Source organism: Hyperolius riggenbachi, chromosome 7, assembly GCF_040937935.1.
Source record: "Hyperolius riggenbachi isolate aHypRig1 chromosome 7, aHypRig1.pri, whole genome shotgun sequence".
NCBI classification, from domain to species: Eukaryota; Metazoa; Chordata; class Amphibia; order Anura; family Hyperoliidae; genus Hyperolius; species Hyperolius riggenbachi.
The window spans coordinates 319,966,721-319,992,137 of NC_090652.1; the positions used below are offsets into that span (position 1 = coordinate 319,966,721).

General features: G+C 47.4%; 1 protein-coding gene across 1 annotated transcript in view; it reads left to right on the forward strand.

Moving 5' to 3' along the window:
• Positions 1 to 25,417, forward strand: part of LOC137525260 (E3 ubiquitin-protein ligase DTX3L-like) — an 82,899-nt gene that overhangs the window by 20,011 nt on the left and 37,471 nt on the right. Inside the window, exons 3-5 of the mRNA XM_068246284.1 lie at positions 6,130 to 6,172; positions 7,877 to 8,790; positions 15,540 to 17,045. Coding sequence (XP_068102385.1) covers positions 6,130 to 6,172; positions 7,877 to 8,790; positions 15,540 to 17,045 — 2,463 coding nt within the window. The remainder of the gene's footprint in view (positions 1 to 6,129; positions 6,173 to 7,876; positions 8,791 to 15,539; positions 17,046 to 25,417) is intronic.

Genomic DNA, 25,417 nt, shown 5'->3' on the forward strand with positions numbered 1-25,417 from the left:
AAGCATGCGCAACCAGTAGAGCAAGGGTTCATCGTCGCTGCTCGCAGTCGCAGTGTGTACATCCACACTTAAGGCCAGGTAGTCGGCTACCTGCCGGTCCAGGCGTTGGTGGAGGGTGGATCCCGAAGGGCTACTGCGAGGCGTTGGACTAAAGAATGTCCGCATGTCCGACATCACAACGAGATCGCTGGAGCGTCCTGTTCTTGCCTGCAAGGACTGGTGAGGAGGAGGAGGATTACTGCCAGTGGTACCTTTATTGCGTTGTACTGTCACATCACCCTTAAATGCATTGTAAAGCATCATTGACAGCTTGTTCTGCAAGTGCTGCATCCTTTCCGCCTTCTGTTGAGTTGGTAACAGGTCTCCCACTTTGTGCCTGTACCGAGGGTCTAGTAGCGTGGCCACCCAGTACAGGTCATTCCCCTTGAGTTTTTTGATACGGGGGTCCCTCAACAGGCTGGACAACATGAAAGAGGCCATCTGCACAAAGTCGGATCCAGACGTACTCTCCATCTCCTCTTGCTCTTCCACAGTGACGTCACGCAACTCCTCTTCCTCCCCCCAGCCACGAACAATACCACGGGAACGTGGAGCAGCAGAAGCCCCCTGTGATGGCTGCTGCGGTTGTTCTTCTGCCACCGCCGCCGCCTCTTCCTCCTCCACAGAAACACCTTCCTCATAATCGTCATCCGAGTCTGACTCCTCTCCTTCCACACACGACTCCTCTTCTTCCTCCTCCTCCCCCCTCTGTGGTGCCGCAGGTGTCGAGGAAACATGTGGTTCGGATGTAAATCGCTCCCACGAATCCTCCTGCCGTAGCTGTTCCTGTTTGCGCTCCTCCACAGCTTAATCCACCACTCTACGCACGGCACGCTCCATTAAGTAAGCGTAAGGGATCAAGTCGCTGATGGTGCCTTCAGCGGGACTCACCAGGTTGGTCACCTCCTCAAACGGCCGCATGGTCCTGCATGCATTTCGCATCAGTGTCCAGCTGTTGAGCCACAACATCCCCATCTTCCCAGATTGTGTCCTTCTACTGTAGTTGTACAGGTACTGGGTGACGGCTTTCTCCTGGTCTAGCAGGCGAGAGAACAATGAGCAGGGTGGAATTCCAGCGAGTTGGGCTATCGCATATCAAGCGTCTCACCGGCAAGTTGTTTTTCCGCTGAATGTCAGCAAGGCATGCCATGGCCGTATAAGACCGCCTGAAATGCCCACACAACTTCCTGGTCTGCTTCAGGACGTCCTCTAAGCCTGGGTACTTTGAGACAAATATTTGCACGACCAGATTCAGCACATGTGCCATGCAGGGTACATGTGTCAGCTTTCCTAAATTCAAAGCGGAAAGGAGATTGCTGCCGTTGTCACACACCACGTTGCCGATCTCCAGCTGGTGCGGGGTCAGCCATTGCTCCACCTGTTTGTTAAGAGCAGCCAGGAGAGCTGCTCCAGTGTGACTCTCCGCTTTGAGGCAAGACATATCTAAAATTGCGTGACACCGTTGTACCTGGCATGCAGCGTAGGCTCTGGGGAGATGGGGCTGTGTAGCTGGAGAGGAAGAGGAGATGGCAGCACCGCTACAGTTCAACTTACACTCAGCCAAGGAGGAGGAGGAGGTTGACAGCGAAGAGGATGTAGCTGGAGGAGAAGGAGAGGAGGTGGCAGGAGGCGCAGCGACGTACTCCCTGCTTGCTGCCATCGGTCACCAGGTTGACCCAATGGGCTGTGTACGTAATGTAGCGGCCCTGCCTGTGCTTGGCAGACCAGGCATCCGTGGTCAGGTGGACCCTTGACCCAACGCTCTTCGCAATAGATGACACCACTTGCCTCTGAACTGCACGGTACAGTTGGGGTATGGCCTTTCGTGAAAAATAAGTGCGGCCTGGTATCTTCCACTGCGGTGTCCTAATGGCCACAAATTTACGGAAAGCCTCAGACTCCACCAGCTTGTATGGTAATAGCTGGCGAGCTAATAGTTCCGCCACACCAGCTGTCAGACGCCGGGCAAGAGGGTGACTGGCCGAAATTGGCTTCTTCCGCTCAAAGACTTCCTTCACGGACACCTGGCTACTGCTGTGGGCAGAGGAGCAGGAACCGCTCAAGGGCAGAGGCGGTGTGAAGGAGGGTGGCTGTGAAGGTTCAAGGGAGAAAGCGGATGAAGACGATGCACCTGAAGGAGGAAGAGGAGAAGGAGGGTGGCTTGTCTTTTGAGGGGTGCTGCTTTTCCTCAGGTGTTCTTGCCATAGCTGTTTGTGCCTTCTCTCCAGGTGCCTTCGTAAGGTACTTGTCCCTACGTGAGAGTTGGCCTTTCCACGGTTCAATTTTTGCTGGCAGAGACAACAGATGGCTTTGCTCCGATCTGAGACACACACGTTAAAAAATTTCCACCCCCCCTGGGGTGATGGCGCTACGGTGGCATCAGCAGCTGACGTTGAAGGGCATGTTGGCTGGCTGGCCATAGCTGGCGATACATGGCACCGGACACTGCCCCCAGCTGTTTCTGAGGACGAGCTCCCTCTGCTTCTATCATGGAGTCGTCTCCTCCTACTCCTCTCTGGCTCCCCCTCTGAACTGTCCCCCTGGTCATCTCCTCTATTGGGAACATACGTGACATCCGTATAATCGTCATCATAATCCTCCTGCCCAGCTTCGCTTTCCTCAGACAACTCCTCAACTGCACCGACTTCAGGTGGTTCATCATCCACATCCACACACGTTACGTCCATACTATCGCCACCTAACTCAGACATATGAGGTGGTGTACCTGCGCCTTCTTCTTGTTGTTGCAGTAGTGGCTGGGAATCAGTGATTTCACCACCACCACCAAATAACTCCTGCGAAGTGTCAAATGCAGCGGATGTGGTGCTTGTTGTAGCGCTGGTGGCTGCGGGAGATGAGGTGTGCTGTGTTAAATACTCAAGCACGTCCTCACAATTTTGGGAAGTGATGGCACGTGCCTTCTTCTGAGCACTGTATTTTGGGGCAGGTCCGCACGAAATCACAGCAACACCACCTCGCACAGACCTGCCAGTGCCTGGTGGCCTTCCTCTGGGTCTGCCTCTACCTCTTCCTCTACCTGGTTTGTCCATTTTGTCCATCTCGGGGGGGAAGCTAGGTATATGCAGTGAGGTGAGTTCACGCAACAGAAAAGGTAGCTATATGCAGTGAGGTGAGTTCACTGAACACAACAGGTAGTTAGATGCAGTCAGCTGAGTTCACTCAAAACAAAGGTAGTTATATGCAGTGAGGTGAGTTCACTGAACACAAAAGGTAGTTAGATGCAGTGAGGTGAGTTCACTCAACCCAAAGGTAGTTATATATGCAGTGAGGTGAGTTCACTAAACACAAAAGGTAGTTAGATGCAGTGAGGTGAGTTCACTCAACCCAAAGGTAGTTATATATGCAGTGAGGTGAGTTCACTGAACACATCAGGTAGTTAGATGCAGTCAGCTGAGTTCACTTAACCCAAAGGTAGTTATATATGCAGTGAGGTGAGTTCACTGAACACAACAGGTAGTTAGATGCAGTCAGCTGAGTTCACTCAACACAAAGGTAGTTAATTAGTTATATGCATTGAGGTGAGTTCACTCAACAGAAAAGGTAGATATGCAGTGAGGCAAGTTCACTCAACACAAAAGGTAGTTATGTGCAGCGAGGTGGGTTCACTCAACACAAACGTAGGTGTATGCAGTGATGAGGTGGGTTAACTAAACACAACAGGTACTAGTAGTAGGTAAATGCAGTACTGGGTGGGTAGTACAATGTGCAGCTCCCTGTCACACACACAGGTAGTCACTGAATGTGCTGCTGAATGCTGGTGGGCTGCTGGCAGTGGGACACACACATTATGAATTAGCAATGCTGTCTAAGCAACACAAGTGTCTCTCACACACACAGGTAGTCACTGAATGTGCTGCTGCTGGCAGTGGGACACACAGTATGAATTAGCAATGCTGTCTAAAAAACACAAGTGTCAGTTTCAAACACAGAAAAAAAAAATTGATCACACGAACAGGATGAGCTCTGAAAAGAGCTGTTCTGGGGCGCTATTATAGCAATAAGATTCAGCTAGGAGCAAGTTAAGAAGGCAAGAGCCTGACTAATCTGTCCCTAAGAGAACAAGTCTGCAGCAGCTGTCCCTATTCCGTCTCTAGCAGGCACACGAGTGAGGCTAATGGCCGCCGGAGCCTGCCTTCTATAAGGGGGGGGGGGGGGGCCTCCAGGGCTTAGTGTAGCGTGAATGGCTACAATGTGCCTGCTGACTGTGATGCAGAGGGTCAAAGTTGACCCTCATAGAGCATTATGGGGCGAATCGAACTTCCGGGAAAGTTCGCTTGGTCCAGGCGAACGCGAACCTCCGAAGTTCGCCTGGAACCGTTCGCCGGCGAACCGTTCCGACCATCTCTACCCACCTGTTCCTTCTGGTTAGTAGCTTGATGTGATCCCAGATTGTGTTCCACAGGGATGCATAGGTCGCTGCGCTGCAGGCCTCCCGTTGCAGAAGTTTTGCTCTGGTGTACGTGGTGGTGCGTGTGGCACTTGGGGGGTGTGGCTGCGTCTGAGCCATGGAGCCGCGGTTGCAGCGGGGGCAGGTGAGGTGTGGGGGTGCAGTTTGCGGTGGGACCCCTATGGGGCAGTGTACTAGCCATTGCTATTTAGAGAGTTTAGCCTGTCCAATTCACCCACATCTGTGTCTAATCTCAACTTTAATTTGATCCCTCAGCTGCGTGAGCTGGCTGCCCAAGCAGAGCAGCTCATTTGTAAAAACAGTTTAACACAATGAAGTTTATCTTTTAGTAGCCCTGCTACTTTGAAGGCCCTGTTCTTCCTGGAAAGCATCTGGATAGTGGATCTTTTCTCAGAGAATCATGGGATGTCGTCAGCCAGGGGACTTGGAATGGTCAATGTCATGCAAATAGTTCAGAGTTGATTCAGGATTATGTAAATTGTGTATGCAAATATATGCAGTTTAAAAAATGGCCAGTAAAATTCTACCTGGTGGGATCTGATTGGTCCATTTTCAAGCTGCGTATTTCACTACAAAATGTTCCTAATCCTGCGTCATTTAGGAATTATTTGCATCTCACTAACCCTCCCTTCATAGGACAGAGGATATGGGGGACTGGGCTCCTTACTGGGGAAGTAATGACTGCTGGCAGATTCCTTCCTTTTTTTTTTCTTTGTATAGCGCTCTTCTTCTGTCGGACTCAAAGCGCCAGAGCTGCAGCCACAAGAACGCACTCAGTAGGCAGTAGCAGTGTTAGGAAGACTTGCCCAAGGTCTCCCTACTGAATAGGTGCTGGCTTACTGAACAGGCAGAGCCGAGATTCGAACTCTGGTCTCCTGTGTCAGAGGCAGAGCCCTTAACCATTACACCATCCAGCCAGCTAGGGAGGGGCTTCTCCTAGAAATTACTGGCCCCCCCTGCAAAACTTTGGATGGGGCCCCCTCCTGCCAACCAGGGGGCAGGGCATTGTACACATGAACCTGCTGCACACTGAATAGGGACTGTCTACAAATCTTTGTCTGCAAAACTTTGTATAAATCCTTATCAGTGGCTGAGCAGATGCAGTCATTAGAACAATTGTGCAGAGAGCAGAACCATGCCCCTAGCTGTCTGTCTCTCAGGACGGGGCACCCCTGTGGCTTCTCGGCCCCCCTGCAGCTGCATTCCTTGCAGGGTCTATTGTTACGCCCCTGCAGAGTGATGCTAGATGGGGAGGAGAAGCAGCTGCAAGAAGGCTGGAGATGGAAATCAGTGGAAGGACAGGAGGCCAGTAATCGGCAGTCACTGGAGGGCCTTTATATAAGGAGTGTAACTCTGAGGAAGAGGTGTGGCACTAAGGGAGGGGCATGTCACTGGTTGCATGTCACTGAGGAAGGGACGTGTTGCTGAGGGAGGGGCGTGTTGCTGAGGGAGGGGCATAACACTGAAGGGCATGGGGGAGCACATGGCTGCATGTGAGAGACATGGCGGCACTTATAAGTAATGTCATTATTATTATATTTGCTCTTTAGGAATCCCAGGATCAGCCTGGACACAAATGCTGCTAATGTCACAGTATTGCTATTACTACATATATGTGAGGATTTCACTGTTCCTGATGACTGTTGCTCTGTGTTGTGCAGGATAACGCTGCAGCGGCCCCGCCCTCCTCGTCACATGATGCAGGTAATTAACTCTCTCCTCTCACAACCATCTCCTGTCTGACATGTTTTCATGGTTATTTATTAATATTATTGTTTATAAACTATATTCATAAAGCACTAACATATGCAGAGCTGTATAATAGATAGGGGAGAAGTTACAACATTGAAGGAAACTTAAAGGATACCAGATGTGAAACAAGCTAGAGAAGCGGGGGGAGCAGGCATATACTGTGACCTGACGCCTACCACTATGCCTACCGTTCTCCTCTCTGCCCCCGCTGTCCACCTAAATGCTCCAGTGGCAGCCTCTTCCGGGTCACCGGAGTCGGGCACTACTGCGCAGGCGCCGGCCGAGCTGTGTGCATCCTCGGATCAGTGAATAATGGCGCACAGCGCCTATGCATAAAAATGGCGCCACATTAAAAAGATACGCTTGCATGTGCATCCTACAGCCTGTCCTAGAGCAGTAGTGCCCGACTCCAGTGACCCGGAGGAGGCTGCCAGAGGAGCATTTAGGTAGACAGCGGGGGCAGAGGGGAGAACGGGGGAGTGGTAGGCATCTAATCCTACCATAGTCATAGTCTAATGTCCTACCATATTAATATGATGTATTTATATAGCACTGACATCTCCTGCAGCACATTACAGAGTACATAGTCATGTCACTGACTGTCCTCAGAGGAGCTCACACTCTAATCCTACCATAGTCATAGTCTAATGTCCTACCATATTAATATTATGTATTTATATAGTACTGACATCTCCTGCAGCACATTACAGAGTACATAGTCATGTCACTGACTGTCCTCAGAGGAGCTCACACTCTAATCCTACCATAGTCATAGTCTAATGTCCTACCATATTCTTATTATGTATTTATATAGCACTGACATCTTCTGCAGCACATTACAGAGTACATAGTCATGTCACTGACTGTCCTCAGAGGAGCTCACACTCTAATCCTACCATAGTCCTAGTCTAATGTCCTATATTATTATTATTATGTATTTATATAGCACTGACATCTTCTGCAGCACTGTACAGAGTACATAGTCATGTCACTGACTGTCCTCAGAGGAGCTCATACTCTAAGCCTACCATAGTCATAGTCTAATGTCCTACCATGTTATTATTATGTATTTATATAGCACTGACATCTTCTGCAGCACATTACAGAGTACATAGTCATGTCACTGACTGTCCTCAGAGGAGCTCACACTCTAATCCTACCATAGTCATGGCCTAATGTCCTACCATATTATTATTATGTATTTATATAGCACTGACATCTTCTGCAGCACTTTACAGAGTACATAGTCATGTCACGGATTGTTATTAGAGGAGCTCACAATCTAATCCCACCATAACAAAATGATCATCTTCACCAACTGCTACCTCCTTTTCCTTCTAAACGTTTGTCAAGGCAAGAAGCGAACAGTCACATGACTGTTAAACCCGACCTTCCTGCGTATGGCAGATACTGATTGGATTTTACTTCCATCTATCAGGGAACTATTGCTGAGATGTGTAGATTTAGCCAGTGGCCAATAACCGTGTCAATCCCTGTAACCTGAGTAACACAGCCTCTACAGTGCAGTCTGGCAGGTACAAATGTCGCATAGATATTACATATATGTCAGTTCTCCATGTGCTTGGGGGACAAGCGTGTGCAACGTGTGTGCCACTGGTCAGACGACTCATGTTCCTCAATCCTATCTGTATACAGATCTGCCAGGAGCTGCTGAGGGCCACACTGAAGGGCAATATGCGAAAAGAGCAAACATGGATACAAACACTTCCACAGGACAGGAAGAAGATCCTCCACAGCCAGAAGCAAACGATGATGGCCAAAGATGTGATTCCCACAAACGCAGAAAACACCACAACGATGATGTTACAAACAGTGATTCTCCTGGAAGTGAAGGCGGAAGCAGATCAGGACCTCCGAATTCTTGGACAGGGGATGAAGATGATCAAAATTCTGAAACAGTTACCAAAAAAATGTCTGAAATGGATGTCAGAAACAATGATGTTCCTCGAACCGAAAAAGGAAGCACATCAGGGCCTCCGGATTCTGGGGATGGGGATTCTCAGAGGATCACCCATCAGTCCTCCACATTGGACTATGGAAGTGGTGGAGCCGGGTCACCAGCATATGGTGGAAGTGCTGAGCATGATGTCAGGGAAGACAGACGTAAATATAACCAGGGTTATCCAGGAGATACTGGGGTGAATAGATGGGGTGAAGCTTCCTCAGACAATTATTCCAAATATGGGGCTGAAAATCCTGGAAATAGTTCTGATACCTTCAGGGAAGACAGAGGCAAATATGGCCCGCGTTATCCAGGAGATACTGGGGTGAATAAATGGGGTGAAGCTTCCTCAGACAATTATTCCAAATATGGGGCTGAAAATCCTGGAAATAGTTCTGATACCTTCAGGGAAGACAGAGGCGGATATGGCCGGCGTTATCCAGAAGGAGATACTGGGGTGAATAAAGGAGGTGGAGCTTCTTCTCACAATGATTCCCGATATGAGGCTGAAAATCCTGGAAATAGTTCTGATACCAACGCTTCTGGCCGCCCTATAAACGTGCAGCCACGCCAACCTCTGCGCCCACCTGCGCGCCCCCATATAGAGGTAAGTGTAAAAAACGTCTGCTGTTAGCAGGAACTGCTCTATATATCTGTTTGTTTATTGCCAGGCTGATACATTTCATCCTAAGTATATAAATGAGTGAAAATCAAAGGAGCAGTACAGATAGTTCAAGCTGTTCCTACACTGTTCTATCATCCCTTGAGTTTTTTTACGACCAGTGAAGGATTAGTGTTGGTGTTTGTTGGTGTTTGAATTTGGCATAGCAGATTGGAAACACCTGAAGTCTGCTGCTTTTCAGCACTGAATGAGCGGATCGGGTCACAAGAACTTCTTCTCAGTCGTGAGTCTTCACTTGTTTCCAATCAGCTACAGTGGTTTGCAAAAGTATTCGGCCCCCTTGAAGTTTTCCACATTTTGTCACATTACTGCCACAAACCAATTGTATTGTAATTCCACATGAAAGACCAATACAAAGTGGTGTACATGTGAGAAGTGGAACGCAAATCATACAGGATTCCAAACATTTTTTACAAATAAATAACTGCAAAGTGGGGTGTGCGTAATTATTCGGCCCCCTGAGTCAATACTTTGTAGAACCACCTTTTGCTGCAATTACAGCTGCCAGTCTTTTAGGGTATGTCTCTACCAGCTTTGCACATCTAGAGACTAAAATGCTTGCCCATTCTTCTTTGCAAAACAGATCCAGCTCAGTCAGATTAGATGGACAGCGTTTGTGAACAGCAGTTTTCAGATTTTGCCACAGATTCTCGATTGGATTTAGATCTGGACTTTGACTGGGCCATTCTAACACATGGCTATGTTTTGTTTTAAACCATTCCATTGTTGCCCTGGCTTTATGTTTAGGGTCATTGTCCTGCTGGAAGGTGAACCTCCGCCCCAGTCTCAAGTCTTTTGCAGTCTCCAAGAGGTTTTCTTCCAAGATTGCCCTGTATTTGGCTCCATCCATCTTCCCATCAACTCTGACCAGCTTCCCTGTCCCTGCTGAAGAGAAGTATCCCCAGAGCATGATGCTGCCACCACCATATTTGACAGTGGGGATGGTGTGTTCAGAGTGATGTGCAGTGTTAGTTTTCCGCCACACATAGCGTTTTGCATTTTGGCCAAAAAGTTCCATTTAGGTCTCATCTGACCAGAGCACCTTCTTCCACATGGTTGCTGTGTCCCCCACATGGCTTGTGGCAAACTGCAAACAGGACTTATTATGCTTTTCTGTTAACAATGGTTTTCTTCTTGCCACTCTTCCATAAAGGCCAACTTTGTACAGTGCACGACTAATAGTTGTCCTATGGACAGAGTCTCCCACCTGAGCTGTAGATCTCTGCAGCTCGTCCAGAGTCACCATGGGCCTCTTGACTGCATTTCTGATCAGCGCTCTCCTTGTTCGGCCTGTGAGTTTAGGTGGACGGCCTTGTCTTGGCAGGTTTACAGTTGTGCCATACTCCTTCCATTTCTGAATGATCGCTTGAACAGTGCTCCGTGGGATGTTCAAGGCTTTGGAAATCTTTTTGTAGCCTAAGCCTGCTTTAAATTTCTCAATAACTTTATCCCTGACCTGTCTGGTGTGTTCTTTGGACTTCATGGTGTTGTTGCTCCCAATATTCTCTTAGACAACCTCTGAGGCCGTCACCGAGCAGCTGTATTTGTACTGACATTAGATTACACACACACCTGTACATTAGATTACACACTATTTAGTCATTAGCACTCTCATCAGGCAATGTCAATGGGCAACTGACGGCACTCAGACCAAAGGGGGCTGAATAATTACACACATCCCACTTTGCAGTTATTGATTTGTAAAAAATGTTTGTAGTAGCAAAAAAGTTTATGTACCGTGTTAGCCAAACAAATTATATAGGTAGAAAAAAAACAATGTTTTGTAAGAAATAATACCTTTTAATGGCTAACTAATAGAGTTAAATGATGCAAGCTTTCTGGGATCTAGTCCCCTTCTTCAGGCATATTTCCAGATGTTAGCTGAAGTAAAACACTGATGCAGATAAATGGTAAACACGAAGATGACAGTTGCGCTGGTTACTGTTTATCCGTTAGGTGTCAGGTGATCAGCAGGCTGGAGCCAGTGAGTTAGTGCAACCATACATGAAATCCAGCAGGTTTCTGAAGATCATGAAGCCAAATCAATCATGTTACATAAGGTGTCATGAATCCTGTTCCACAATTTAAACCTTCTGTTAATGTCTTGAACATTTGCATAAATTTGTACTCAGAAATTTTTCTTGATTGATCATTTTTGAAGTTACCCTTAAGAACAAGTAGTTTTAGATCTTGCATGCTAACACAGAAATATCATCAAATACAAGACCAATTTTCCTGTGAGTCATCCAATGTTGTATACATGATACGCTGCATGAAATGCCCCTCAAGAGGAATCTATATAGGAGAAACAGGACAAAAACTGCGCACAAGAATGAACCATCACCGCTTTAAAATCAATGAAGGTAAAATGGACACACCAGTGGGCCAACACTTCTGTGAACCAGGACACAGCATGCAAGATCTAAAAGTACTTGTTCTTAAGGGTAACTTCAAAAATGATCAATCAAGAAAAATTTCTGAGTACAAATTTATGCAAATGTTCAAGACATTAACAGAAGGTTTAAATTGTGGAACAGCGTTCATGACACCTTATGTAACATGATTGATTTGGCTTCATGATCTTCAGAAACCTGCTGGATTTCATGTATGGTTGCACTAACTCACTGGCTCCAGCCTGCTGATCACCTGACATCTAACGGATAAACAGTAACCAGCACAACTGTCATCTTCGTGTTTACCATTTATCTGCATCAGTGTTTTACTTCAGCTAACATCTGGAAATATGCCTGAAGAAGGGGACTAGATCCCAGAAAGCTTGCATCATTTAACTCTATTAGTTAGCCATTAAAAGGTATTATTTCTTACAAAACGTTGTTTTTTTTCTACCTATATAAAAAATGTTTGGAATGATGTATGATTTTCGTTCCACTTCTCACATGTACACCACTTTGTGTTGGTCTTTCATGTGAAATTCCAATAAAATTGCTTCAGGTTTGTGGCAGTAATGTGACAAAATGTGGAAAACTACAAGGGGGCCGAATACCTTTGCAACCCACTGTATGTCCATACACTGCTACAGATGAACATTCACAATCAATCTCTCGGCTGACTTTAGCCTTTGATATTTATCGGAATGTGATTCTTCTTTTACTCAATTTTATTGAACTATATGTTTGGTTGGTTGCAACATCTGCAGGCCATACAAATACAATTCTGCAAAATTGCAACACATTCATGGTTTAAAATGCATAATGGAAATAAAAGAACTGGAATCCCTAGCTGGGGACCTACAACAATAATATACCCCTAAACAGTGAGTGAGAGATATACTGAAATTATATATGGAAAATAGGCAGAGTAACAGGAAGAAGAAGGGAAAAAGAAGAAAAGGGTAGATAGGTAGGTAGGCAGGTAGGTAGGTAGGTAGAAGAATAGAGTTATGGTTACATGTGAGGTAATCAAATAAAGCAAACATAAGATTCTAAGTAATGTTCCAGTCAGTTTGTTTATGAAGAACTCCATACAACTCAATACTTAATGCTACAAATGATCCCCCGTCTATCTGCCCGTTAATGCAAGATGGCAGCCATATCTGGAGGACAGTTTCCAGATCCTCGGGGAGTGGCTGTGCGGGCACAGGATGTCTGCGGGGGGGGTGGAGCCTCGGGGAGTGGCTACGCAGGCACAGGACGACTGCAGGGGGGGTGGAGCCTCGGGGAGTGGCTGCGCGGGCGCAGGATGTCTGCGGGGGGGGGGGGAGAGGTGGTGGAGCCTCGGGAGTGGCTGCGTGGGCACAGGACGTCTGCGGGGGGGTGGAGCCTTGGGGAGTGGCTGCGCGGGCACAGGACGTCTGCGGGGGGGTGGAGCCTCGGGGAGTGGCTACACGAACACAGGATGCCTGCGGGGGACCATTAGAAGCCCGGGGTAAGTTCAACCCATTTTCCCCCGACCCCCCCCCCCCTACAGTATCCCTTTAACCAGGGGCAAGGTATTGTATATGAAACACTATGTGAATTGTCAAACCAGTAATGTGGTCTATATGATCACTTGTAATATTTGCAACTTACAATATATTATTATTATTATTATTGATTTATAAAGCGCCAACATATTCCGTGGCGCTGTTATATATTGGCTGCACTACTCACTCTTTACATAAGCAAAATTCTGAGCATTATAATGGCCCTAATTTATGTCTGGATGGTACTGCGATCATTACAAACCTTTCACGTGTGTCCAAGCATTTCCTGCAGGTTCACAGTGGAGACATAACAGCATTCAGATTCCAGGGGGTGGAGACGGGGGTGTGGTCAGCCAGAGGTGGTGACTTACACAGGATCCTTCTCAAGCCAGAGGCCTTTTAGTTTTGGCAGCTTGGGACACGTGTCCCACAAGGAATGGATAGACGGTGGGATCTTAGTCTAGTATATGATGTAACAGTTTAACTGGATTTTATTTCAGATTTGTTCCTGTTGTTTTTCTATGAATGAAATCCTTATGCAACTACCATATATACTCGCAAGCAAGCCGACTCGCATATAAGCCGACCCCCCAACTTTTACCTGAAAAACCAGGGAAAAATGATTGACCCTCATATAAGCCGGGGGTAGGAAATGCTGGCCGCATGATCCCCCCCAGTGTGTCCCAGTATAGCTAGTATAGTGCCCAGTATGGGTAGGTAGTGCCCTAGTATAGCTAGTAAAGTGCCCAGTATAGTGCCCAGTATGGGTAGGTAGTGCCCCAGTATAGCTAGTATAGTGCTCAGTATAGTGCCCAGTATGGGTAGGTAGTGCCCTAGTATAGCTAGTAAAGTGCCCAGTATAGTGCCCAGTATGGGTAGGTAGTGCCCTAGTATAGCTAGTAAAGTGCCCAGTATAGTGCCCAGTATGGGTAGGTAGTGCCCTAGTATAGCTAGTATAGTGCCCAGTATAGCTAGTATAGTGCCCCAGTATAGCTAGTATAGTGCCCCAGTATAGCTAGTATAGTGCCCCAGTATAGCTAGTATAGTGCCCCAGTATAGCTAGTATAGTGCCCAGTATAGCTAGTATAGTGCCCAGTATAGTGCCCAGTATGGGTAGGTAGTGCCCAGTATAGCTAGTATAGTGCCCAGTATAGCTAGTATAGTGCCCCAGTATAGCTAGTATAGTGCCCCAGTAAAGCTAGTATAGTGCCCAGTATAGCTAGTATAGTGCCCCAGTATAGCTAGTATAGTGCCCAGTATGGGTAGTATAGTGCCCCAGTATAGCTAGTATAGTGCCCAGTATGGGTAGGTAGTGCCCCAGTATATCTAGTACAGTGCCCAGTATAGATAGGTAGTGCCCCCTCCTCTTCCCCCCCCCCCCACCCTGCGGCCGCCGCTATTACCTGAGCCACCGGCGCCGCATCTTCTATTATTCCCCTCTCCGCTCGTAAAAGTAATTCACAGCAGCGCGCCCCACGGCGGCTGCCGTGATGACGAGGCAGGAAACCATAGAGAGAGAGAGCGGTTCCCATAGCTACAGGAAGCGGCTCTCTCTCTATGGTTTCCTGCTTCATCATCACAGCAGCCGCCGTGGGGCGCGCTGCTGGAAATTACTTTTACGAGCGGAGAGGGGAATAATAGAAGATGCGGCGCCGGCTCAGGTAATAGCGGGGGGGGGCGCGGACCACAGGTGACTCGCAAGCAAGCCGACCCCCCAACTTTTGACCCCCTTTTTGGGGGTCAAAAATTCGGCTTGCTTGCGAGTATATACAGTAAGTTATAATCTATGACTGCTGCTTCTAACACATGGAGTGCATTTGAGTTTTCTCTGTTTTTGTGGCTATTTATGGAGATACTTAATTTTAAATAGATTTGCATGATATGGTAATTTTATTGTGTTATATTAATTGTGTAGTATCCCTTTATAGGGACTCCGAGCAGTGCAGTAACTATGGAAAGATGCATATCATTTTAAAGCTCTCTTTCTCCTCTTTCCAATGATATATAAACCGCCGCCCTACGCCATTTAGTTTTCGCTATTTTCGCGATTGAAATTGCAGCGGCCGCGATTTCGATCCCGAAAATAGAGAAAACTAAAAGGCGTAGGGTGACGATTTAGGTGTCGTCAGAAAAATGATATCCATCTTTCCATAGTTACATTGTATTACACAGGACGACTTTTTCTCAAAGTCAGCAGCTCCATTCAGCAGAAAAAGTCGGCCTGTGTAATACAATGTAACTATGGAAAGATGGATATCATTTTAAAGCTCTCTTTCTCCTCTTTCTGGCCGCTGCCATTTCAATCGCGAAAATAGCCAAAACTAAAAGGCGCAGGGCCGCGGTTTATATATCATTGGAAAGAGGAGAAAGAGAGCTTTCAAATGATATGCATCTTTCCATAGTTTCTGCACTGCTCGGAGTCCCTTTAAGGCTGCTGGGATGCCCATGGTGGGCGGATCTCACCTGCCTATTTAGACTGTGTGCATTTACCTGTAAGCTATGACTAAGGAGTCATGTTTGCTCTGATACGAGTGAGCTTTTGATGTTTTGTCCATTGATGTCCCAATACAAATTGGACTTTTAACCGATCTCACAGTGCAGCAGTATATCTTCCTTACAACGATTGTCAGTTGACTGTATTTACACCCCAAGTCGGCAGCTGCCCACCTCAGAAGCTCAGAGCGCTTTAAATTGTAATGTTGAAAAGTGCCATATAAAATGTAGTGTCTGATTTTGTTCTTTTCTTTTATAGATTTTTACTTCAGTTACAGCAAGTTTACCAACTGACATATACAACAAGACTTTGAGGGGAAATATGGCAGAGATGTTTCCAGGCGTCGCTGTGAAAGAATCTTCTGATGGTGCATTGGTGAAGGGAACATTCATGCAAATAGATGCCGTGCATAGCTATCTGCAGCAGGAACTAAGTGGGGAGATGCGTTCAGCCACACAGAGTGAGGAGAGTGGCCAGGAGATGAAGACAGACCATGTGTGCGTCCCAACAGCACTATGTGACTATGTTATGGAGGTTTACCAAATGAAAGTGCAAGACATGGAGGGACGATATAAAGTGAAGCTTGTCCCTGAACCCAGAGAAGATGGGACCACATATATAAAGTTCATTCCTCAGGGACCGGGTTCCTCAGTTGAGGCAGCCAAGGAGAGGTTTACTGAGAAGGTGCAGACCACCATGAATGACTGGTGCCAGGAGACTGTGGATTCCTCCTCTGCCCTCTTGCCATTCTCTGACATCAAACAATGCCTGAGATCCCAGTTCAGTAACCTCCTGGTGATAGAGGAAGGGAAGAAGATCATTCTGCGTGGCCCTAAGGAGGAATTATTCCAGGCAAAGAAGTGTTTAGAGAAAGGCCAGTATGAACCAGCTCATCCTCCGAGACCTGAACCAGCTCATCCTCCGAGACCTGAACCAGCTCATCCTCCGAGGCCTGAACCAGCTCATCCTCCGAGGCCTGTGTCCATCTCCAACAGGGACATGAAGACTGAGATCCCGGTTGATGCGAGGCACTTGGATATCCTGAGGAAATTAAAGCACCAGGAAATCTGTGACATTGAGAAGAAATATAATGTGATGTTGGCAGAGAAAAAAGAAAAGAATGGTATTATCACATTCAGACCTGTAAATGGGTCCCCTGACCTTTCCCCCCACGCAGCTCACAGCTTCATCACTCTTCTGCAGAAAACCTTCTTCAATATTAAGCAGAAAGTAATATCTGTAAAGTCTGATGTCTCCCAAGACCAGGTCAGTGTTCTGGAGGAGCAGCTGAAGATGGGAGGAGTAAATGTCATCATGATATATTCAACGGGTTCTGTGGCTATTATTGGCCATACAAGCCACATCGCCTTTGCCGAAGAGATGCTCACTGGCCACCAGAAGCTAGGCAGAGCTCCAGCAGTGGCTCCCCCTAAAGGTAACACTGAGGAGCCAATGGACACCAGTGATTCTGCCAGCAGTAAACCAAAACCAGAAGAAGAAGAAGATAAGTGTCCAGTCTGTCAGTATGAGATAAAAGATAAGGTGACATTTCCAAAGTGCAAGCACGGCTACTGTAGGCCATGTCTAAAGGCACTCATGTCCCATAAGCCCGTGTGTGCGATATGTGGGGTCGCCAGTGGGGAGGTCAGAGGAAACCAGCCAGAGGGAACTATGACCTGGAGAACATCTAGTTTCAACCTGTCAGGGTTTCCTGGATGTGGGACCATAGAGATTTCCTACAGTTTCCCAAGTGGCACCCAGAAGGTGAGTCATGATCAGAATAACTGTGAAAGCCATTCACTTATCCTGATATGATTTTGTACTCAGGTTTGATTTGACGTTTGGTGCAGCGTAGACAGCCACTCCCCAGCCACCAATCACACCATTTGTTTTCTGATGGGTCATCATTGTTTGTAGTTTTTGATCAGGTGAATACTCCATTTCTTGTACTGTAAAGACCTCTGGATAAGCAATTATTATACAGGTTGTCCCCACTTAACGAACGAGATAGGGACTGTAGGTGCGTTCCTAACCTGAATCCGTTCTTAACTTAAGTCAGAACATTCTGCCATCTCTGTCCCCTGTACCTCCTCTGTGCCTCCAGTGCCCCCCTCTGTGTCACCTCTGCCCTCTGTACCTCCTCTGTTCCCCCCTGTGCCTCCAATGCCCCCTCTGTGTCACCTCTTCACCCTGTACCTCCTCTGTGCCTCCAGTGTCCCCCTCTGTTTCACCTCTGCCCTCTGTATCTCCTCTGTGCCTTCAGTGTCCCCCTCTGTGTCCCCTCTTCCCCCAGTACCTCCTCTGTGCCTCCAGTGTCCCCCTCTGTATCATCTCTGCCCTCTGTATCTGCTTATACAAGTTTAAAAGCCATTTTTACTTTGACATTTTTTTAACCGATTTTCTCCAGTCCGAAGTCCAATTTGAAACTTTTTTTTTTTTTTTTGATTTGCTCCCATGGAAACACTGAATCCATGCCGTTCGTATCGGCGGGTCGTTCGTAAGTCGGGCACTACCTGTACTCTGAATGCTACACGATAGGTATGCATTTCCACGATAGGTATGCATTTCCAGAAGTGGACAGAAATTATAGCATCTGTTCACCCAAACCGTTGTTCCATCTATTGATCTGATCCTCAAAACTTTTATCTGATTTTTTTTTTTTTGGGGGGGGGGGCTTCTTCAAGTCTTCAAGTTATAGTTTTAGGTTTGTAGTTTTAGTTAAAGCAGAACTCTGGGCAGAAAACAAAATGGCAGCAGATTTCCCTCATCCCTCCTTATTGTATATCTATATGTAACGATATGTTCCTTCCATTGCCTGCAGTCAGCACAAAAGCTGGAGGTCAGGTGACCGCTTGCTGCATTTCCAACTACTTCCTGAATGTGGTCCCTGACACATGATAATGGTGCAGCTCCTGTTTATCTTTATGGGTCTTTGGTGCAGGTCTATAAGTCAGAATGAGCAGGATGCCTCCATGTGACAGCCAGCATATACCCAGATTTTAAGGAAATTGGCATACATTTAAAGCAAGTCTGAAGCAAAAATAAACTTGCGTAAAATGAATTGTATGTGTAGTACGGATAATTACCAGAACATTAGTAAAGAAGAGAGTCTCATATTAATTTTTTTTTTCAGTTATATAGCTTTTTTTTCTTTCTTTTTTTTTATAACATTGCATCAGTCTGTCATATTTGCAGTTTACAAGCCACACACGGTCTTATTTAAATGTGACATTTTTTTATTGAATTTTTCAAAGCAATGTACATTAACCACTTGAGGACCGCAGTGTTAACCCCCCTAGTGACCAGGCCATTTTTAGTAAAATAGGCCACTGCGGCTTTAAGGCCAAGCACACAAGTGATCCCCCCTTCTTTTCAGCCTATCACAGGGGATCGTTTCCCTGTGTCCTAGAGGGACAGCCGTCTCATGCGGCTATCCCCAGTACAGCTGTAACAACCAACTCACGTACCTGAAGGCTGGAGTCTAGTGCAGGGATAACAGCGGCTTATGCGGCTCACCACACAGAACCTCTGGGTTTGGAACAGAGTCTCTATGGAGCAAGGGGCAGAAGCGCTGACAGTTGACAGACGCTTCCGCGAGCTGAGTAAGGTGGTGCAATAACTCAGCAACCTGAAATGGCAAGTCCTTGGCACAGATCCGGGTCTAGCAACAAGACAGGTCCTCTTCCAATCCGAGTCGGGTATCAAGGCGGGTAGTCGTCCAGGCAAAGGCTGGCAGCAGAGCGGATAGTCAGACGGGCAGAGGTCGGCAACGAGGCGGGTAGTCAGGCAGGCAGAGGTCGGCAACGAGGCGGGTAGTCAGGCAGGCAGAGGTCGGCAACGAGAATCAATCAACAGGAACAGGTTCAGCAGGACGGGTCACACAGGAAACTTGCTGCAATACCACAGCACCAGGCAATGCACTCTGAGGCCTTTTATAGGCCATTTGACCTTACTGCGCATGCGCAATGACGCACGCGCACTGCCGCGCACGTACTGCACTACGGCGCACGCGCGCAACACGCAACGCCATCGCGCGATGCACAATGCCGTACGCGCATGCGCATGACAACGCGCGCACCAAAATGTGCACGCGCGCATGCGCACAAGCCAATCACCCGCACACACAGCAACAGGCTGGAAGAGAGGTATACACAGGACAAAACCCCGCGCGTGTACGCGCACAGCACGCAGACCCCTACACCTCCCGATGCAGAGGACCACTATGCCGCACACGACCCGCACGGGCACACACCGCCAGCACTCCCTTTCTGAGAGTACGACGGCATGCCCCGAGATGCCCCCGGACACCCGAACGTGCCAGCCACCCAGGCCTTACTGGTGAGTGACCATGACAATGCCCCCCCCTAAGGAGCAGCCTCCGGATGCCTTCAGGTGCAGGCTTAGCAGGATATTTCCGATGAAAGTTCTTTATCAAACGATCAGCATGGACATTAATGGCTGGTTCCCATGTGTTGTCTTCAATGCCATACCCCCTCCACTTGATGAGGTACTGTACTTGCCTGCCTCTCTTCCTGGAGTCCAAAACGGATTCTACTTCATACTCTTCTTCATCTTCCAGTATAATGGGTGGCAGAGGAGTAGGTACCTGGCCAGGAAAGGGATCCGGACTCACGGGTTTTAATAAGGAAACATGAAAGACTGGATGAATCTTATAAGCTGTAGGTAAAGTTAACTTATATGCCACCGTACTTATCTTCTTACAGACTGGAAAAGGTCCAATGAACTTAGGGCTCAACTTTCGAGAAGGACCAGGAAGCCTTAGATTAGCCGTAGACAGCCACACCATATCCCCTTCCTTCAATAATAATTCCCCTCTTCTATGCAGATCAGCTTTCTCCTTAAATCGTTCCTGAGCTTTGGCCATGTTCTCCTTTAAAAGTTCATTGTTCTGGATAATTGCTTCCGCCAATGAATCTGCAGCAGGGACTGCGGTCTCGTTTTCTATACTTGGTGAGAAGGTTGGATGAAACCCATAATTTGAAAAAAATGGGGATTGATTGATTGATTGATGTATAGCATTGTTGTATGCAAATTCAGCCAAGGGCAGAAACTGTACCCAATCGTCCTGGGAATAGTTAGTAAAGCACCTCAAGTACTGCTCCAAGGTCTGGTTTGTACGTTCAGTCTGGCCGTTGGACTGTGGATGGTAGGCAGAAGAAAAAAACAATTCGATCTTTAGTAACTTACATAAGGCAGTCCAGAATCTTGAGGTAAACTGTACCCCTCTATCAGATACGATATCATGAGGAATACCGTGTAAACGTATGATCTCCTTGATGAACACTGTTGCTGTAGTCTTAGCCGTAGGTGTACCTCTCATAGGGATAAAATGAGCCATCTTGGAGAGACGGTCCACCACCACCAAGATTGAGTTAAATTCTTCAGAAGTTGGAAGCTCCACAATAAAATCCATGGAGATGGAATACCAAGGCCTAGGCGGAACAGGTAAAGGTTTGAGTAGACCCCAAGGTTTAAGCTTTGACCCTTTACAGCGGTTACAGGTAAGACAGGATGCTACATATCTCTTGCAGTCCTTCTTCAGCCCTGGCCACCAATATGTTCTCAGGACCAATTCAGCTGTTTTGTGGCCACCGAAATGCCCTGCCAGCTGATGATCGTGACAGATTCTAAGAATTGCTGGCCTGAATTTTTCTGGAATAAACATTTTATCTTTGAAGAACCAAAGCCCATTCTTGGAAAGTAATTTTGGTTGGACATTACTACGTGGGGGTACGTTTTCCTGCTGAATTTCTTTAATTAAAGTAGACTGGAGTAACAGGAAATGCTGACTTGATAAAATCGTATCAGGTATGTCTTGGTTAGAATCTTCAGGAAACATACGGGATAACGCGTCTGGTTTCCCATTCTTGCACCCCGGCCTATACGTGATGTGGAAGGAAAACCTGGAGAAAAAAAGTGCCCATCTTGCCTGTCGTGGATTCAACCTTTTTGCCGTCTTTAAATATTCTAGATTCCGATGGTCTGTAAATATCAGAATAGGATTCGCTGCCCCTTCCAACAAGTATCTCCATTCCTCCAGTGCATCTTTGATGGCCAGTAGCTCTCTTTCTCCTACATCATAGTTTCTCTCGGCTGAAGATAATTTGCGAGAAAAGAATGCTACTGGATGCATTAGCATCTTGGGGCCTTGTCTTTGAGAAAGAATTGCGCCCACCGCGGAATCAGACGCATCCACCTCCAGAATGAATGGTAAAGCGGGATCTGCATGCTTCAGTACTGGGGCTGACGTGAACATTCTTTTCAACTTTGTAAAGGCAACCTGAGCTTCTTGACTCCAGTAGAACTTCTTTTGTTGTTTCGTGAGTTGTGTTAAAGGTAATACAATAGAGGAAAAGTCCTTGATAAATCTTCTATAAAAATTCGCAAAACCCAAAAATCTTTGAACCCCCTTTCTGTCTACTGGAGCAGGCCAATCCAGTATTGCCTGAATCTTGTGGGGGTCCATTGAGAATCCATCAGCAGAGATGATTAATCCCAGGAATTGGATTATGTCCTTGTGGAATTCACATTTTTCCAGTTTCACGTAGAGTTTATGCTGCCTCAATCTACCCAAGACCATCCTAACTTGATCTATATGTTCATCTTCAGATATAGAAAAAATTAGTATGTCATCAAGATACACTATAATAAAGTGGTCAATCATATCTTTAAAAATATCATTAACAAAGTGCTGAAATGTTGCCGGAGCATTGCACAGTCCAAATGGCATCACCAGATACTCGAAATGTCCGTAGCGAGAGCGGAATGCGGTTTTCCATTCGTCACCAGCACGAATTCTTATTAGGTTATATGCTCCTCTCAGATCAAGTTTAGTAAAAATTCTTGCTTCTTTTAATCTTTGAAACAGTTCAGGCACCAGAGGTAGAGGGTAGCGATTTTTAACTGTAACTTTATTTAGTTCACGGTAATCTACACACGGGCGTAGAGAGCCATCCTTTTTCTCGACGAAAAAGATTCCCGCCCCGGCTGGGGATCTGGATGGGCGGATAAATCCTTTTTCCAGGTTCTCATGGATATATTTTTTGAGGGTCTCCTGTTCAGGGTCGGATAATGGGAACATTCGACCAAAAGGAACTGGGGCTCCTGGTACCAGGTCTATTGGACAGTCGTATGGACGATGTGGGGGTAACTGATCAGCCTTTTTCTTGTCAAAGACATCTTGAAAGTGATGGTAACAGGCAGGAATCTGATCCAGGTCTATTGACATGTTTAGTAGAGGCCCAGAAGAGGCAGTGTTTTCTAAGTTACAGTGCTCTCCACAGTAAGTTGATGGGAATGAAACTAAGCCCGTGGACCAATCAATGGAAGGATTGTGTGCCCTAAGCCAAGGGAAACCAAGAATGACAGGATACAAGGGAGATGACACTACATCAAAACGGATAAACTCCTGATGGGATGGTGATATGATGGACAGTATAGGTGGGGTTTCAGAGATAACAGGTCCAGAACTGATGGAGGATCCATCAGCCAGATGAATGTGTAATGGTTCTTTACGGTTTTGCAGAGGGAACTGATGTCTAGATGCAAAGGCTGAGTCCAGAAAACAGCTGCAGGCTCCAGAGTCTATGATAGCGGTGGTGTTAAGGATTCTTCCTGGGAGCTGAAATGAAATCGAGACAAAACAGTAATTAGTAGAACTGCGGGGTGCTTCAGGGATATGGGTGGTATTGGGACTTGTCTTACCCGCAGGCTTCACAGGACATGTTCTTACGAAGTGCCCAGCCGTGCCACAGTATAGACAGAGATTCTCTCTACGGCGGCGTTGACGTTCTTCAGGTGTTAACGGGGGGCGAATCAGGCCTAATTGCATAGGCTCAGGGGTATCAAATGATTGGGCTGAAGGAGCAGGTGAAGACATGGCCGCAGGGCTCCAGAAGACTTGACTTCCGCTACTTTTTTCCAGTTGGCGTTCTCGAAAACGCCGATCCAATTGGATAGCCAGTTTAATCAACTCTTCCAAAGTTCCAGGGATTCCAATCCGAGCTAACTCATCCTTAAGACCTTCAGATAACCCTTTTCGAAAACAACAGAGCAATGCAGACTCATTCCACGAGACATCCGCAGCCCACCGACGAAATTCTGAAGTATATTCCTCGACTGATTTACGTCCCTGTCGGAGGTTCAGGAGTATAGCTTCCGCGGTGGCTCGGCGTTGTGGGTCATCATATAATACCGCCATTGCTTCAAAGAAAGTTGCCATAGACCTCAATGAAGGATCCTCTTTCTCCATAAGATGATGGGCCCATGATTGTGGTTCTCCCGTGAGTAGTGAAATAATAAATCCTACTTTGGTGGTTTCAGCAGCAAAAGTACGGGGTTGAAGGGCGAAATACAGTTCACAGGCATGGCGGAAGGCACGAAATTTGATGCGTTCTCCTGAAAATCTTTCGGGCATAGGTACACGGGGTTCTGGAGCAAGAGCAGATGCAGCTGGAGGATCAGGGGGTGGTGGACCTTGGGCTGCTGCTGGAGGAACAGGAGCTGATGTAGCTGGCTGATGTGTTATTTCATGCAGTCTTCCTTCTAAACGGGTATATCCTTCTTGTAACTCCTTGAAAGCCTCCGTCAGGGTAGCCATTTGTTTGTATAGGGTGTTCAAGACACTAGCTGTATCCCCAGACTCCATTTGAGTGGCTGTGGTATTTTGTAACAACCAACTCACGTACCTGAAGGCTGGAGTCTAGTGCAGGGATAACAGCGGCTTATGCGGCTCACCACACAGAACCTCTGGGTTTGGAACAGAGTCTCTATGGAGCAAGGGGCAGAAGCGCTGACAGTTGACAGACGCTTCCGCGAGCTGAGTAAGGTGGTGCAATAACTCAGCAACCTGAAATGGCAAGTCCTTGGCACAGATCCGGGTCTAGCAACAAGACAGGTCCTCTTCCAATCCGAGTCGGGTATCAAGGCGGGTAGTCGTCCAGGCAAAGGCTGGCAGCAGAGCGGATAGTCAGACGGGCAGAGGTCGGCAACGAGGCGGGTAGTCAGGCAGGCAGAGGTCGGCAACGAGGCGGGTAGTCAGGCAGGCAGAGGTCGGCAACGAGGCGGGTAGTCAGGCAGGCAGAGGTCGGCAACGAGAATCAATCAACAGGAACAGGTTCAGCAGGACGGGTCACATAGGAAACTTGCTGCAATACCACAGCACCAGGCAATGCACTCTGAGGCCTTTTATAGGCCATTTGACCTTACTGCGCATGCGCAATGACGCACGCGCGCAACGCGCACTGCCGCGCACGTACTGCACTACGGCGCACGCGCGCAACACGCAACGCCATCGCGCGATGCACAATGCCGTACGCGCATGCGCATGACAACGCGCGCACGCGCACCAAAATGTGCACGCGCGCATGCGCACAAGCCAATCACCCGCACACACAGCAACAGGCTGGAAGAGAGGTATACACAGGACAAAACCCCGCGCGTGTACGCGCACAGCACGCAGACCCCTACACCTCCCGATGCAGAGGACCACTATGCCGCACACGACCCGCACGGGCACACACCGCCAGCACTCCCTTTCTGAGAGTACGACGGCATGCCCCGAGATGCCCCCGGACACCCGAACGTGCCAGCCACCCAGGCCTTACTGGTGAGTGACCATGACAACAGCACTGCTGCGGATCGCAGCGCTGTACAAAGTAATTAGACGGCGTTTCGCCGTCTAAGTCTTCCAAGCGGCAATCGCCGCTCTGAGACTGTCCGCCCCACCCCCCGAGCAGAAGATGCACGCGCAGCGTGCGCGTGATCTCCTGCTAGCCCCATAGACGGCCATTCACGCCAATGGGCGTGGAGTGGTCCTGGGGCAGCCGCACTGCTCACGCCAATTGCCGTGGAGCAGTCGGCAACTGGTTAATAGCAAAACAAGGGTTCAAATTAGTTTACATTTTATATAAATAACCAACAAAATATCATAGAAAAATTACGGAAAGCAAGTATACAGTTTGTAAGTTAGGTTAAATAGTGAACCAAGGCTATATGTATCATCAATCAGCAAATCAAATAATTCTAATTATTAATGTTCTAAGTGGGTAACAAAATCAACAAAAGAACAATGTAGAAGCATTATGTAGAACAGTTGTTTATCATAAAAATAAATA